General features: G+C 47.2%; 1 protein-coding gene across 1 annotated transcript in view; it reads left to right on the top strand.

Annotated features, from left to right (window-relative positions):
- Positions 1 to 5,269: 5,269 nt before the first annotated feature.
- Positions 5,270 to 13,429, top strand: part of LOC110198390 (protein-arginine deiminase type-1-like) — a 57,107-nt gene continuing 48,947 nt past the window's right edge. The window contains exon 1 of the mRNA XM_020972644.2: positions 5,270 to 5,496. Coding sequence (XP_020828303.1) covers positions 5,405 to 5,496 — 92 coding nt within the window. The 5' untranslated portion in view covers positions 5,270 to 5,404. The remainder of the gene's footprint in view (positions 5,497 to 13,429) is intronic.

Raw genomic sequence — 13,429 nt, 5'->3', positions numbered from 1 at the left:
CACTGATTCAGTCATGCCCCACCCCCTTTCCCCGAGAAGATTTATTGGTAGTTTGCTGGGGTGTGACCTGCTCTGAATTGTGCTCCATTCTCACCCTAGTTCAACACACTTTTCCTGCTGACCTTCTAAGTTGTCTTGGGCTGGAGAACTGTTTCATCCCATTGTTTTGTGGATTCTGTTACTCCAGAATTTATTTTGAGGCATTATTTAAAGTTGTTTGGAGGGGTTTGGGGGAGAACTCAGACTAGTCCCTGCCTTTTCTCCACAGTCTTGGCTCTGCCCCCGACAAATCTTTTAAAAATTATTTTTTATTTATTTTGTTAAATTTTTCCTAATTACATGTAAAAGATTTAACAATCTTTTTTTTAAATTCTGAGTTTCAAATCTTCTCCCTCCCTCCTTGAAAATGGAAGCAATTTAATCGAAGTCATACATGTGAGATTATTTAAAACATATTTCTGTATTAGCCATGTTGAAAAAAATAAAAAAACCATATTAGCCATGTTGCAAAAGAAAACACAAACAAAATAAAACATAGATGGTATGAGCGATGTGATGGGGAGAGACTAGGAATTGGAAGACTTGGGTTCAAATCTTACCTCAGACACTAGCTGTGTGACCCCAGTCAAGTCCCTCATGTTCTCTGTGCCTCAGTTTTCTCTTCTGTAAACTGAGGGACCTCTGGGTCCCTTCCAGCTCTCCATTTATGATTCTATGAACTTGTCCAGGGTCGTATAGCTCGTAAGCATCTGAGAGGGATTCTAACCCAGGGCTTCCTGACTCTAAGTCCAAGGCTCTAGCTAAAACACCCTAGATTACCTAAGATTAAGATTAAGATACCCTAGAAGGCCTCTAGTTCAAACCCATTTTAAAGAAGAGGAAACTGAGGCCCAGTCTGGTAGGCACTTGCTCCAAGTTGTAGAACTAGGAAGTGGCAGGGCCAGGATCCAAACTTGGGTCTTCTGGCTCCAAATCAAACATTCTTTCCACTGCCCCATCCATTTGGAGTCCTATAAGAAAGAGGCTAAGGGGCTCCCCAAGAAGTCAGCAGAGAACCAAATATTGCTTGTCCTTCATTCTCAAAGAAGACCATGACATTGAGAAGGTGACTTCATGACTTGAAAGTAAATTGGATTGGAGTGAGGCAGGGGCTGCACAAAATCACCAGCCTCACTTTCTCCTCTGGAGCCACCTGGGTCCAGTGGCCAGATATGGATCAGGATAAATGGAGATATGGCTCTGACTGCAGTGGGAGATGTTGGCCAAAGAGAGAACCAGATAGCCCTGGGTGGAGAGAGTTCTGATGTGAGCCTTGGGCACACTCTCTTCCTCTCCCCTCCACCTATCATTCCCACATCAGCCCCATCCCTTAGCCTTCTTGTCCCCTGGGTAATTACTGACATGGAGCAGCAGGGTCTGAGCTTCGTTTCTTTTCTAGCAATGAGTCATTGGCACATGTGGCTTCCTGTCATCAGGGCCATGACTGATCTGGGGCAGGCTGGTCAATCATTGCAATGAATCTCTCTCCCTCGCTCCGGCTGAGTCAAAGGCCCTCTGTTTGCCTTCCTCATTAGCCCCTTCCCCACTCATGTTCCTACCTCCCTGGGACAGTGGGGGTTGGGGAAGGGTGGTGATGAGGGGAAAAGGATGGAAGGTTTGGGTTTCTGAGGAGGTTGGGAGACTCATGACCTCTTTGCCTGACCAGTCTCTCTTCTACCAAGAATGGACCTGTCCTCTTCTGCTGGTCCCTGACAGCTATAAGCTCCAGCTCAGGGTCAGGGGAAGAGGCTGATGAGTTCAGGATGGATGTGGGTATTGATGGGAAGGGGAGGGATTTGAGCTCTTAGGAGATTGGAGCTATAGAAAACTAGGGACCACCACTACTGGAATAACCACATTCAGTGTCCAACGTCTAATTCACAGAATCCTTGGGTGTTAGAACTGGAAGGGGACTCAGAACACAGAACATTAGAACAGAGAACGTCAGAACTGAAAGGGACTGTTTTTCCCCCCAGGCTAGACCTGAGATTTCGTCAATATAAAGAGTTCCTATTGTTAAAGTCACCTTAAGTATTAGAGCTGCAAGAGACCTGAGAAAATAGAATGTGAGACTAGGGACTGATCTTAGAACACAGAATGTTAGAGATGGGAGTGTCCTTAGAATACAAAGTGTCAGAGCAGGACCAACCTTAGAACACAGAATTTCAAAACCTGAGAAGGGCTTTAGAACTCAGAATGCCAGAGCTGGGAGGGACTTGAGAACACGGAATGTCAGAGCTGGGAAGTCCTTAGACCACAGAATGTCAAAGTGAGAGGACCTTTAGAACAAACTTGAATGTGAGATCTGGAAAGAATCTTAAAAGATAGAATCTCAGAGCTGAAGGAGGTTTTAGAACATGGAATGTCAGGGTGTGACCTTAGAGATCAGAGATCTCTCCTCTCCCTTCCTCCTGCCATTTTATATGAGAGGGAACTGAGGTTTAGAGGAAGTCAGTCAGTCAATAAAAATTTATTACTCACCTACTATGTGCTAGGTGTTGTGCTAAATGCTGGGGCTACAAAAAAGTCAAAAGATGGCCTTTGAGCTCAGTCAAATCAAAAAGCAATTTGCTCAAGACTGCTGAGAAAATTAGTGCTACAGCTGGAGATTAGACCAGGGTCTCCTGTCCCACAGTCCACGGTGCTTTCCCACAGCCCAGGCTGCCTCTCAGCTCTGGCTGGTTCAGGCCATTGGCCCAGCCATTTGACCTGCTGCTTCCATAGAGAAAGGTGGGCTGGGGATGCCTCCCACATCCCTCTCAGTCTCCCAGGCTAGCCCTTCCCTGCTGTCAAAAACTACTCCATCATGGCTCCAGCTCACCGTCAAACCAATGCCAAGCATGCTTTGGACGCCATTTCTTTTTTGTCTTAAAAGCAAGTGCTCTTAACCTCTTTTCAGTGGGTGACTTTCTCTTCTTCACCTTTCTTCCTCTCCCCTCATTTCCACTAGGGGTTCCCAAGGATAGAGCTCTAACTCCCCGCTCAGGGTAAGACAAGAACTCTGAGTTCTCAGCATTCTCCCACCCTTAGAAGGCATCACGCCTGGAAAGAATGCTGGGCCTGGAGTGAAGAGAAACCCGGGTTTGAAGTGCACAGCTGGGTATCCATGGGCAGGTCGCTTAACCCCTGTAAACCTGTTTCATTATTTGCAAAGTGGGCAGAACAGCTGCAGTGCTCACCTCTCAGGGCTGTTGTTAGGGTAATAAAACTAGGCATCATGTCACTTTGAGGTTTGCTGAGAGCTTTATACCTGCTCTCTCCCTTTATCCTCATAGCAACTGGGAGAGGGTGGTGCTGTTACTAACCCCATTTTACAGAGGAAGAAATTGAGGCTAACACACTTGGTAAACCTCAGAACAACGTACAGTGGCAGCTAGGTGGCACAATGGTGGATCTAGAGTCAGGAAGATGCGAATTCAAATCTGACTTCAGACACTTACTAGCTATGTGACCCTGGTCAAGTCACTTTACCTCTGTCTGCCTCAGTTTCTTCATCTAGAAAGTAGGAATAATAAAGTAGCGTCTTCCTTTTTTTATATGTAAATTTTAATTTTGACTTTTTTTGGGGGGTGAGGGGAGATAAGTATAGGTGATCAGGTATATTCATCAATCAATATTTATTAAGCCCCTGCTATTATTAAGGCACTGTGTTAAGTGCTAGAGATAAAAAGAAAAAGGCAAAAGACAGTCCCTGACCTCAAAGAATGGGGAAGAGGACATACAAATATATACAGAGCAAGCTGTATCTGGGATAAATAGGAGATGATTAACAGAGGGAAGGCACTCTCCAAGGGTAGTGAACCTGTAGCCCCGAGGCCACACGTGGCCCTCTAGGTCCTCAAGTTCAGCCCTTTGGATGAATCCAAACTTTATAGAACAAACACCCTTAATAAAAGGATTTGTTCTGTAAAACTTGGACTCGGTCTAAAGGGAGTACCTGAGGACCTAGAAGGCCACATGTGGCCTCGATGCTGCAGCTTCCCCTGGAGAGATCCCAGAGGACAGGACTGTGGTGCCTCCTCAAAGCAGATGCTCCCTAAGGGCAAGGACTATGTCTTCTCTACCTTCAGACTGGAAGCTGTCTGCGGGCAAGGAAGAACAAACTGAGCTTTTAGCAGCCCAAGGTACCTGGCAGGTGCAGAATTTTCTGAGTATAAAGCTGCTCTTGCCTCTGGGCTTCCTTAAACGCTCAGCTCAAATCCCACCTTCTGCAGGAGGCCTTTTTCTCGTCCTTGCAGCCAGCTCCCCCGTCAACGTACAGTGCTTTGAGATTGCCTTCTATTTACTCTCTGTATCCCCTATGTATGTGGTTATTGGAGTATTTCCTCCCATTGGAAAGTAAGCCCATTGAGGGCAAGGAGCAAACTTTTTGTCTTTTTTTGTGTCTCTAGGACTCAGTACTTATAGGAATATATATCTATATATAGGCAATGCTTAATAGTTTCTTAATAGTTGGCTGATTGGGGGGCCAGGGAATAACAAGAGAATTGGGTTCTTTCTGTCATTTCCTCATCTCCTTTTCCCAACGTCTTTTACCAGAGTCCTCTGTGGTCCTTCCCAGGGATTGATTGATGAAAGAAGATCTGAGGCCCTCATCCCCAGCATCCACCAAGGGAGCATCAAGACTGCTGGTGTGATGGCCCCAGGCATGCCCAGCCCCCGGCTCTAAGCCGGAGGGCCAGCCTGGTGGTGTGTGTGGGCAGGGTGTTGGGGAGGGGTGTGTGTGGAATAGTCCCAGCAGGAGCTGGTATGCCATTGAGGTTTCCATAGGCAGCAGGTGTAGCAGGAAGAGCACTGTTTCTAGTGTCAGAGGAGCTGAGTTCAAATCTCCTTATTAAAACCACATGAAGATAGGTCAGTCATTGATCCTTCCCCAGCCTCAGTCTCTCTAGATGTAAAATGAAGGGCTTGGAGAGACGAACTGTGAGGTCCCTCCCAGGTATGAAACCTATGTGATTCCCCTTTCCTCATACCTGCAGTCTTTCCTCAGTGGGAGGTCCCAAAGACCTGTGCACCCCATCTTTCTGCCTACCCTGGGTCCAATAGCCCTCCTAAGCCATGGGCCCCCCAGCTCCTTAAAGCAGCTTCTCCACCTGACTGTCTCTCAGCTGTTAGACCGACAGCATCTTAGGACCTAATAATGGAGCCTTGGGCATGGAGCCAGGAGGTGGGGACAAGGGCTGTAGCTAATGAGGTCACAGGGCAAAATTAAAAGGCAGGTGGAGGAGGGTAACCCATCAATCTTTGCTCCTGCTCTCCCATTCCTTTTGTGTTCAGTGTGCCTCACGTGCCGGAGCCTGGAGGACTGGGGGCTGGCTCCGGAGGGGGGAGGCACCCACTCCCTTCTGTGCTGAGGCTTGTCGGCATGGCCCAGCAGAGAGCAATCCGGCTGTCCCTGCAGAAGCCCACCCACGCCGTCTGCGTGGTGGGTACTGACGCCTCACTAGATGTCTACGGGTAAGAGCCTGGAATTTCCGAGCCTGTTTCTTTTCATCTCATATGGCTCTTTGCCTTCCAGGAATTGCGGGTGTGGGTGAGGGTCTGCACCAGGCTCTGGGGGGGGGAAGTCTTGGGAACGTTACCGGATTGCTGCCAAAGAGCTGTTTTGACAGGACAGACAGGGAGGCAGTAAAGCTGTTTCAGACAGGGAATCTCACCTCAGGAAAATAAACTGAAGAGCATGGCTTGGGGTAGGGCTGTGTGTGTGTGGGGAGTCCAAAACTAGGAACGTCATTGGATGGACCACAGGCAGGGGACTGGGAGCTTGGGAGGGAGGGGATCCTGCATGGCTCCCTCGCCAAAGTCCAAGCTTCCAGGGGCTTGAGATAAGAAGCTTGTTGGGAGCTAAAGTGATTGGGAATTCATGGGCGAGGAAGGACGACGTGGGTAGAAGAAGCCATCAGATCCCTGTCTTTTAGCACTTGGATAAACCTGAGCTTTCTCGGTCTCTGGTTCAGGCTCTCCCTTTGGCAGACTAAGATCTTGTTTCAGTTCTGCCGTCGACCAGCTGGGTTCAATTCTTGAAAGTTATTTCTCTTCTTTGGGAGGAGATTGGACTAGATGGTTTCTACCCTACCCCCAACAGCTTTGACATTGTGTTCTAAAGATCCTCCCAGCTCGGACAGTCTGTGTTCTAAGGTGACTTCTAGCTCTGACATTCTCTCTTCTGCAGACCCTCCTAGCTCAGATATCCTGTGTTCTAAGACCCCTCCCAGCTCTAACATTCTGTGTTCTAAAGACCCTCCCAGCTCTGACATTGTATCCTAATGTCCTTTCTCAATCTAACATCCTGTGTTCTAAGGTCCCTTCTAGCCCTGACATCCTGTGTGTTCTAAGGTCCCTTCCAGTTCTGACATTCTGTGTTCTAAGTTCATCCACTTCTGACATTCTATGTTCTAAGGACCACTTCCATCTCTGAAACTCTGTATTCTGAGTACCCCTCCAGTTCTGATTATCGAGGACTCTCTGGTTCTTTGCCACACCAGAACCTCAGGGGTGATTGGTGGTGCTGGTGATAGATAGATCGTTACTTTGTGGGTCAGGTGGGTCCAGAGTGAGGAAGATTGGCCTGACAAAGGAACCTAGCCCTGTCTGTTTCTGGAGAACATTACCTGGGTCTGCCCTGCCTCAGTGTAAAGGCTTTGAATTTTGGGGGTGAGGAGTGAGCACATTGTCATTGAGTCACAATCTGGCTTTTCCAGGAACTCTCATGACCCCATAGCTAGTCCAAGACCCACCTGATGTGAACTTTTTCTAAGTTCCTCCACAAATTTAGATGCAGATCTGAAGTGAGAGGATTTGAGTTCAAGGCAGACTTGCTAGTTGTGAAACTATGGGCAAACCCCTCCACTGTGCTGAGCCTCAGTTTTCTCATCTGTGAAATGGGAAGAATAATACACTATCTACTACAGTGAGTTGCTGCGAGGACAGTATCTTGCAGACATTTAGCTCTTCTTATCTCCTGGAGGTAGGTGGCCCTTGCTAGGGAAGCCATAGAGGGCATCCTGGATGTGTTGGGTCAAAGGTTGGCTTAGAATACCTCTGACAATCCTTTTGATTCTGAGACTGGATGAGACTAGAAATCATTGTTTCTGCCTCATCAGCTTTCTTCCTCTTTGGTATAAAGAAAATGGTGTTGGGTTTGGAGGCAGAGGACCTAGGTTCAAAACTTGGTTCTGCCACTCAGTACTTGTATAACCTTTGGCAATTCATTTTATGTTCTCTGTGCCTCAGTTTCCTCATCTGTACAAGGAAAGCCCCAAGTCCATGAGAGCTCTAAGACCCCTTGACAAGAATCAATGTTGTATAGTGGAAAGAGGGCTGAATTCAGAGTTCACGTCTCAGCTCTGCCCCTTATTACCCATGTTACCCTGGGCCAATCTGTGCCTCAGTTCCCTCATCTGTAAAATCAGGGGGTTGGACTAAGTGACTTTTTTCTTTTAGGCAATTGGGGTTAAGTGACTTGCCCAGGGTCACACAGCTAGTAAGTGACCACCTAGCTGCCCCACTAAGTGACTTCTAAGGCACCTTCTAGCTCTGAAGTGGGAGGGAAACAAAGGGAAATGGTATCGTTCATAAAGTTCAGTCTTAAGGCAACTAGCATCCCCCTGGGGTAGGAATGGATGATAGATGAAGGAGAAGAAAAGGTCCCAACGTCCCAAAGGTAGTGGCCTCCCACGACTGGTGTGGTGGAAAGCACCTTGGAGTTGCAGTCAGGAAGGTCTGGCCTGGAATCCCACCCTATGTCACCTTGTCTCTTAGGGCCTCTATGATCCCATCTATGCGATTGCCCGGCTGGCCTCAGTTGCCTAAGAAGAGTGCTTCGTCAGCTTTACCGCCTTAGAGCAATGAGAGCCAGTACTCTCATTGCTTGCCATTTCCTCCTGCTGTTTCTATGCCAGAGGCTGGGGACCTTTGGAAGCCACAAGGCACCCTCAGCTATGTCCCCCTCCTTCTGGAAAGCAGCCGTCCCCTGCACCAGGAATACCCACAGGATATGAGCTTGAACCCAAACCTCTGAAATGATTATCGAGGTTTACATTGAGGTGGCCCTTGGAAATGTTTGCAAAGCACCTGACAGACGTGATCCCATTTGAGCTTCCCACCTCCCCTGTAAAGGAGGGGATGTCCCCATTATACAGATAAAGAAGCTGAGGCATGAGATGTATAAGTGACTTGGCCAGGGTCACACAGCTAGTGTCTAAGACAGGATATGAATCCAAGTCTTTCTGACTCCAGGTCTGTCACTCCTTCCCCTCTGTCACTCCACGTTGCTTCTCTTGGTAGGATCCTGTGTCTGGCACTCCTGCGCCTCCTTTCTATACCTGTAAGAGGAAAGGGGGAGATGTTCTTGGGCAGGCTCTTTTGGGATCTCCAAGTACTGGAAGGCACACTTCAGAACTAGGATTCAGAAATGGTGGTGGAGAGAGAGGGCCCGGCTGCTCTTGGCCCGGTCTGGCTCTATGGTTGGTTGATTTGGGAGGGAGGGGGTTCAGAGTGCTCAGTGGAAGGGCAGCTGGGATTTGAGCCGCAGGCACAGGTTCCCAAGCCTGTCAGCAAGTTTCTTATTGTTGCTGGGCTTCTTTGTCCTCACCTCTAAAAGGAGACAGTGGAACTAGATGGCCTCCTTCAAGTTATAAGTCTAGTGATCCCATGAATGTCTGGGTCTTGGTAATGACTCCTTTTACAGCCCTGGTTGGGGAGGCCTGGGAAGAGAAAAATCATCATCAGAAAAGCCGTGACAGCTGTCTCCTATCTCTAAACTAGAGAAATCGAGGTTAGACTCAAGGAAGAACTTCCTAGTAGGGAGGGCAGTGAACAATGATCTGGGTGGTAGAAGGAGAGCATGGAATGACCTTCTGTGGAAGGAATCATCTAGTCTAGCCTTTTATTTTACAAAGGAGGAAACTGAGGCCCAGAAGTGTAAAACAACTTATCTAAGGGGATACAATTAGTAGGTAGCAGAGCTGGGAATTCTGCCTCATGTGCCCTGACAGTAAATCTCATCCTTTCCCCAATTGGCCATGCTGGCTGAGGGGGCCATGCTGGCCAGAGGCAGCAGCTGGGCTGGTTCTTCTCGCCAGAAGCTCTTTCTCTCACTTGGGAGGCGTGTCTTAGAGGCAAGGACCTTGGCATCCCCCAGGCTTGGCGAGTGTTCCTCAGCAGCCCTGGGGGCTAACTGCTGCTGCTGACTGGCCAGGTTCATGAGGGGGTGGTATGGCCCCTGGGGACACCACTTGCCAGTCATCTGACTTTGCCAACCTCCCAGACTCATGGAGAGAGTTAATGGGGTGTCATGGGGTTGACCTCATGAGAAGTGATTAATTACCCCGAAGGCACCAATGGGACTTGGTTTGGAGAAATATTTGTGTTTCGGTGGCTAATTGTTTGATGGCTCGAACCTAGAGTATCTTCTTCTTAAAGGGACAGCTTCCCAGTTTGACCCTCCTTAGACGTAGCATGAGGCAGCAAAATATCTCCCCTCCCCCTATGTCTCCTTTACCCCAAGGTGTCTAAAAGGAGCCCTAGCAAGTTGGTGAAGCAGTTTCAGATGGGAGATGGGTCAAAGAAGCCACCTCATGACCCCTGATTCATTTGAGACGATTCCAGCTTGCCGGGTTCCCCCTCCTGCCAAGGCCTTCCTTCTTCCCTGCCCAAAGGCCTGGAGGGCATGGACCTTGGCCAAGCTCCCCAGCCTTGTCATGGCAATAAAGAGAGAACCTGAGACTGAACAAAGCCCCAAACAATGCAGTCCAGCCAATCTCGGTCTAACTGGCCGCCCAAAGGCTCAGAGTCAGAACTCTGTGGGGTGGAGGAGGTTAATGAGTGTTAATTAACAAAACCAAAGAAGACGGAGGAGCTCTAAACTTCTTGGCTGGCCTCATCTCTTGAGTCCCCGTTCTTCCTCTCCTGGTTTCCCCTCCCTCCTCCCCTTTTGGTCGATGCTTTATTGATGATCTTTGTAAAAAAATCACGATCACTTCCTAATGACTCTCCCCAGACTCCCACTAGAAGCCTCTGTTGGACAAAGAAGTATAATAAAGTCAACACATTGACCTTGTCTGACAGTGTACGCCTCGGTCTTGCACTTGTATTGGTCGTCTGTGTCTGCTGGGAGGCTGGAGGCACACCTCGCCTCCTCATCTTGATCAAGCTTCTGGAGCCTTCCCGGTTGTTTTCTTTTACATCCTTGTGGGCATCATTTAAATGTTCCCCAAGTTTTGCTTATTTCATTTTGTATCCCGTTCCTACAAGTCTTCCCTAAATTCTTCATATTCATTTTTTATAGTGAAGTAATATTCTATGACATTCAGGTACCACAATTTGTTTAGCCATTCCCAAAATAGATATCTCTCTCTCTCTCTCTCTCTCTCTCTCTCTCTCTCTCTCTCTCTCTCTTTCTCTGTTTCTGTCTCTGTCTCTGTCTCTCTCCTTACAAATAACATTTAGAGAAACTTAGCACATAGAATATATTCTAGACTATGAATATGAGCTAGAATGGAACTTAGAACATAAAATATTAGAGATGGAAGGGGCCTTAAAATATAGAATGTCAGAGCTAGGAGGATCCTTCCAATACAGAGTGTTAGAACCAGGAGGTCCCTTAGAACAGAGAATGTCAGAGTTAGAAGGTCCTTAGATGGGGCTTTGGAACATAGAACGTCAGAACTGGGGGGGACTTCAGAGATCATGTAGTACAATCCTGTGGGAAGGGAAGGGAATTGAATTGTCTTGCCACCTCCCCACTCCTCCATTTCCTAACTTTTGGAGAGGCACTTCCTGTCACTGGGCTCTTTCTCCTTTATGTTGGCTTCTTTCCGACCTGTTCTGCTTACTGCCTGACAATGGCATTCCTTTTCCCTGAAACTCTAACTACTTGGTCCTCAGGTCTCCATCTTGGATGTTCCTTCCATATTCTAATATCACCCATTTTTACCTTTAGCCTTTGCCCTCTGCTGCCTTGTTGACTGACCCACCTTCTTAGGTTTTTCTTCCTTCTTAGCTGCCTCCCTCCTTGTCCCTTCTAGGTCTTCTTCTCCATCTCCCAGGTTCTCCTACTTTAATATAACCATTCTCTTTCATCTCCTTTTTTCCTTAGTGTCTTATAGGGTGTCCAAATCTTTCCCCAAAGGGCCAGGATCCTGCTGTTCTTTCCCCACCTCACCCAGTTGGGGAAAAACCCCAAAACCTCAAAAGCTGGTTTCCCTTTGCCCCCAGCATTGGTCTCATAAGTCTCTAGCAGAGTCTATACTTCATGATACATATACAGTCCATCTTTTTCTGGTCTTCTATAGTTGGGTCAAGAGAAAAGATGACCATCATTGGGGATCCCAACTGGCCACCTATTAGACATTCAAAGTACATTGTCTTAGCTGCGCTCTCACTACTTCTCATCAATCCCTGTGCTTTACCCTTATCAAATCATTATCTCATTCTTTATAATGACCCTTCCAAACCTTTTAGGGTACTGTCTATTTACAGGATCATAGATTTAAAGCTGGAAGGAACCATAGAGGACATTTAGTCTATAACCCTATGGTGCTTATTACTCCTTTGACCTTGGGTAAATTGCTTCACTTCTGTGAGCCTCAGTTTCCTCATCTATAAAATGAGGGGTTGATCTAGACAGCTCCAGTGGTGCCTTTCAACTTTAAATCCATGATCCATGATGGTGTCCAAAACAGAATTAATTTTTCTTCCCCTTAAACCTTCCTCACCTCCTACCTTACCTATTACTGTAGAGGATATCATCCTCTCAGTCCCACAGGCTCCCCAACTAGGAGTCATCTGGGACTCCTACCTCTCTCTCAGCCCCCATATAAAAGCCGTTGACAAGGCCTATCAATTTCATCTCTGCAGCCCCTCTTGTCCATTTCATCTCTGCAGCCCCTCTTGTCCATTTCCCTCTGGAGGCTCTCTTGTCTATTTCACCTCCCAGCATCTCTTGACTATTTCACCTTTCAGCCTGTCTTGTCTATTTCACCTCAGAAGTATCTCTTGTCCATATCACCTCTGCAGCCCCTCTTGTCCATTTCACCTCCCAGCCTCTCTTGTCCATTTCACCTCTGCAGCCCCTCTTGTCCATTTCACCTCTGCAGCCCCTCTTGTCCATTTCACCTCTGCAGCCCCTCTTGTCCATTTCACCTCCCAGCCTCTCTTGTCCATTTCATCTCTTACAAATACACAGGCTTCCCTCCCCTGACACTGCCACCACCCCCTCATCACCTTACACCTGGATTTATATGATAGCTGCTGAGGGGTGGTGGTATCTGCTTGCCTCAAGTCTCTACCCACTCCAAACCATCCTCCATTCAGCCATCAAAGTGATTTTCCTAAAGTTCAGGTCTGACTATGTCATCCCCCTCTCTTTACTCTCTTGCCCCACCCTCAATAATCTATAATGGCTACCTATGGCCTCTAGGATCTCATATAAAATGCTCTGTTTGGCATTCAAAGCCCATCATAATCTAGTCCTCTCCTACCTTTCCAATCTTCTTACAGTTTACTCTAAGATACCTACTCTTTGATCTAGTGACACTGACCTCCTGTCTATTCCATGAATAAAACACTCTTATCTCCTGACTCTAGGCATTCTCTCTGGCAGTCCCCTATGCCTGGAATGCTCCCCCTCATCTCAGCTTCCAGGCTTCCCTGGCTTTCTTTAAATCACAGCTAAAACCCCATCTTCTGCAGGAAGCCCTTCCCAACCCTTCCTAATTCTTGTTTCTTTCTTCTCTTAATTATTTCCTATCTATAGTTTATTTGTATATATTTGTTTGCATGTTGTCTCCCCCATTTGATTATAAGCTCCTTGAAGGCAGGGACTGTCTTTTGTCTCTTTTTTTTGTATCCCCAGTAATTACACATAGTAGGTGCTTAATAAATATTTATTGACTGACATAGCTGTTACATGCATTAGGACTTGGAGGCCTGTGTCTAAGCTCCCTCTCCTCAAAGACAAACACTCCTGTGTTGTTTTTAATAGGGACAGACAACTCTCTACCTTTCTGTGGCTTATAACTGGTCTCAAGAAAGTGGTACAGCTTTGTTTAGATGATAAAATTAAAGAGTAATCCAGTGTCAGCTAAAAGGGCCCTTAGAACATGAAATGCCAGAGCTGGGAGGGGCCTTAGAACACAGAATGTCAAAACTTGGAAGACTTTTAGGACATTATATGTAACCTATAGCCCTCATTCCTCTGAAAAATGGCTTCTAGGCTCACACAGACTGGTTTCAGTCTTTGAAGTTTCCTCAATAATAACTCAGCAATTGCTCTTTCTCAGGAGGAAATTCCTTCTCCTTGCTCCCTCTGAGTCTCCTCCTGGCTCCTGCCTTATTACATATGGCTCCCTTTGGATGCACAGATCTCTCTTCAGGTATCTAGTCTGTG

Source organism: Phascolarctos cinereus, unplaced genomic scaffold, assembly GCF_003287225.1.
Source record: "Phascolarctos cinereus isolate Bilbo 61053 unplaced genomic scaffold, phaCin_HiC Scaffold_726;HRSCAF=1367, whole genome shotgun sequence".
Lineage (NCBI taxonomy): Eukaryota > Metazoa > Chordata > Mammalia > Diprotodontia > Phascolarctidae > Phascolarctos > Phascolarctos cinereus.
The sequence above is the reverse complement of the archived record's forward strand: the minus strand, read 5'-3'. Positions and strand labels throughout refer to the sequence as shown.